At 52.2% G+C, this 3,206-nt stretch overlaps 1 protein-coding gene across 1 annotated transcript; it reads right to left on the minus strand.

Annotated features, from left to right (window-relative positions):
• Positions 1–143: 143 nt before the first annotated feature.
• On the minus strand, positions 144–1,602 carry H310_12036 (hypothetical protein). Its single transcript, XM_008878947.1, has 7 exons — positions 1,414–1,602; positions 1,286–1,370; positions 1,111–1,233; positions 997–1,064; positions 729–947; positions 531–636; positions 144–476 (listed from the first exon to the last, which is right to left on the minus strand). Exons 1-7 carry the CDS (start codon positions 1,512–1,514, stop codon positions 375–377), a joined length of 804 nt encoding a protein of 267 aa, XP_008877169.1. The 5' UTR covers positions 1,515–1,602; the 3' UTR covers positions 144–374.
• Positions 1,603–3,206: the final 1,604 nt, after the last annotated feature.

Raw genomic sequence — 3,206 nt, forward strand, 5'->3', positions numbered from 1 at the left:
GACCTCTCTCAGCACCAAATCAGAGGAATTGTGAACGCGGTTGGCTAGTTTTTGACAGGCTGCGGTAATACCTAGTGCCATTGCCGTAGCCTGTCAATGCACTCCATCGTGGGGTTACCACATCGCAGAACTTGAGTACGGCCCTGCTTTCTTGTCTACAAGCGCACACGGCTCTGATGCACAGCGGAGGTGCTAGCGCCAATTTGTGGTAAAACCGAGCTCTTCGAAGCCTTGAATATGACATAACAATTGAGGAACATAGGTTTCACGACCGAGCTAGGTGGCCGGGGGCGTTCGGGTTAACAGGGGGTGCATTCTTCGTCAGTGTTTTTCTTCATTTCACGGGCCCCAACAACAGGGCGACGACGATCCCTTCACGAGTCCTTCTTGCTGCCGCCCAACGTCACAATTCGAATCGCCAATTTTGACATGCTATCCCACTGCGCCTGCATGTTGTCAACGAGGCGCTCCATCGACTACGACCGGTGCGTGATTCCGCCGTTCCATCGGCACCCCACGTAATCGACTACCTGCAAGTACCGCTCGGGGAAATTTGTCGCTTGGTGGCTTGCATACTTGACCATCGCCATCGCGGTAAAATTGCACGCAGCGACTGCTTTATCGAGTATGCCTGGTCTATTTGAGAAAACGTTGAAAATGCAATGAACTATGTCATGCAACGGCCCGTTGGCCACCACACGCAATCGGGAATGTCCCACACAACGTACCCTGAGCCATCGTGTTCGAGGACGAGGGGCGAGGACCGTTGGATGGGGGACGTGGTGGGCAACGTAGGACTCGTCGCGCTTCCTGCAACAGGCTGCTTTGACCGCTGGAGGTAACTGATGCCGACGCAAAGTGGCAGCACCAGCTTCGCATTGCCTGCAGCTGCGTTTGGCGAGGTGGGTGCCGGGTTGGAGTATAGCGTCATGCCCCAGTACAGGTATCTAGCCATCGCAATATTCACTCCAATGTAGAGTATAATATTTTGACTACCTGAAGGTATCATTTTCAGGCGCATAGATAGTGTCATGGGCGGTTGCGTCAACTTTCGGGTGGGGTTTCTAGTCCCATCGTGACAAAGTGCTGTGATAATAGGAGGAAGCGTACGTTAGATAGGGTTGCAAGGAACGCCTCAATGTGGTGAAGTCGAGCTTGTTGATCGTCGTATCGAATGGAAGCTGTGTTCGTTGCAGACGACGACCCAGCCTCTTGTTGCCGCTTCTCCAGGAGCTGTCGTGATGCGCATTAAATGACGCAGAGTAGTTGTCTAACCGAGACGTACCTCCACAAAGCCCTGTTGATCGATCTCGCACTTGGTACTCTTGAGTCCAATGCACATGGGCTTCTGTCGAGCGTCCCGCATGGCACTGCCACGGCACAGATGAGCCCGCGTGTAATATCGCACCTTACCTCGTGTACATCGTCATGCCAATGCAGACATCGCATTCCACAGTCGGGTGCTTCGACGCCGCGGCGGTCGCGGATGGACTTCCTGTTGCCGTCGAACTCATACAAACTTGACGTTTGGCTAAGCGAAAGGGAGCGCAGAGAATAGAAATATAATGGAGACGATTCACTTGGTATTTGTATTTGAATTGTAGTATAAATAAAATGACTCTCCCAGATTTTGTGCGAATTGTAGAGAGCAACAAGTCGAGGAAATTTCCACACTGTACGGTAAAGTGACCTGGTACTTCCCACGCCTCCGCCTCTCGGCTGGCACGGGCGTTCGCCGTGGAATCACGTCACGTACAACATTTCCTCATGAGAGCAAAGGACATGTGCACAAGACTTTGAAAGAAAATCGACTTTGTGCACAAGACTTTGAAAGCAAATCGACTTTGTGCATAAAACAAGTGCTCAACCACCACAGCGCATCCTGCCCATTCATGATGCACTGTACGACAAGGCCACATGTTGCTGAACAGTTTCCCGCAAGGAGCACATCCTTGGCGACATGTGAACCACGAACACCACACGCGTTTTGAACGAGAGAAATGTGAGACTACGATGTGCGCACTACATCCACCGACAACACAAGGTTCTGTCAGGTCTTCTGACTGTAAATGGTACATTTTACGGTACAATGACACTTGACAACTCTGGGGAAACAGAGTATAATTCGTGACGGCCCAATTTATAATACAATTTTTTGTGTTGTATTGATAGATGTATTTGAATATAATATCTTTCCTCGAATTTTAATGACGACTGCCTAGAGACGCAATCGAATGCAATTTGCAGTGGTTCGCATTCTCGGCCAGAAACGGCGGGAAATTCTGCCAGGGATCTGCATATGCAATCCCCTTCCCCAATCGTGCCAGCGGCGGCATGCTCGTGCAGCGCGCGATCCTGTGCTTCGCACCCCTCACGCCGATGTCGCAAACGAGCAGATCGCCATGACGACAGCCAAGCAAACGTACCTTCGCACCAAAAGCTGGACAAATCCATTACGCTTTCGGTCCACCAGTGAACATTGAACAAGTTAAAAAATGCGACGTCCAGGCATTTGCTTGAAGCATAGCCACATGCCCCCCACGACAGGAAAATCGTGCGGCAGAGGGTCCATGACGACTAGCGAGGAGTAGTGCAGCAGACCGAGGGGCTGTCCACCGAGCCCTCAACGTCCTCCAGGAGACCACGTGATGGGGCGAATGTGCGACAATGCGCTGGCAAACCATTTCCTTTACAACTGTTTTGGGACCGGTGCTCGCAGGAAAAACAAGCACGAAACCCCTCGAGACAACTGTCTCCCTCCAGTGCTTTCCTTGACGCGGACGGTGTCTTGAATGTAGCCAGACGAGAGTTGGAAAATTTGTGGTCAAAGGCTTTGACGCCACGGCAATGTTTTGATAGGGTGCTGGTTAAAAAGGCATTGTGGGTGGCCGAAACTGGAACCTGGAACGAGCACAAGCCTGGTTGGTTGTGAGTTGACCGCGATGGTCTCCACCGTGGCAATGCCCAGTACCACGTGAAGGCGCTGCCCCACCTTGCGGCGGCGCCCCACCGGCATTGCGACCTCCATCGTTGATTGTTTGTTTCCTACCATGCGGCACCGCAGCCCGACCACAACGCATCCAATATCATCTTGCAGGAAACGATCCAGTAAAGCCGCGATGCGACATTGACAGCTCCAGGCACGCTTCTTGACTCTCTCGACCACGTCCTGGCCCGCTTCAACCGGTTCTAAGTCCATTCCGATG

The sequence above is a fragment of the Aphanomyces invadans genome (assembly GCF_000520115.1).
Source record: "Aphanomyces invadans strain NJM9701 unplaced genomic scaffold supercont1.35, whole genome shotgun sequence".
Lineage (NCBI taxonomy): Eukaryota > Oomycota > Saprolegniomycetes > Saprolegniales > Verrucalvaceae > Aphanomyces > Aphanomyces invadans.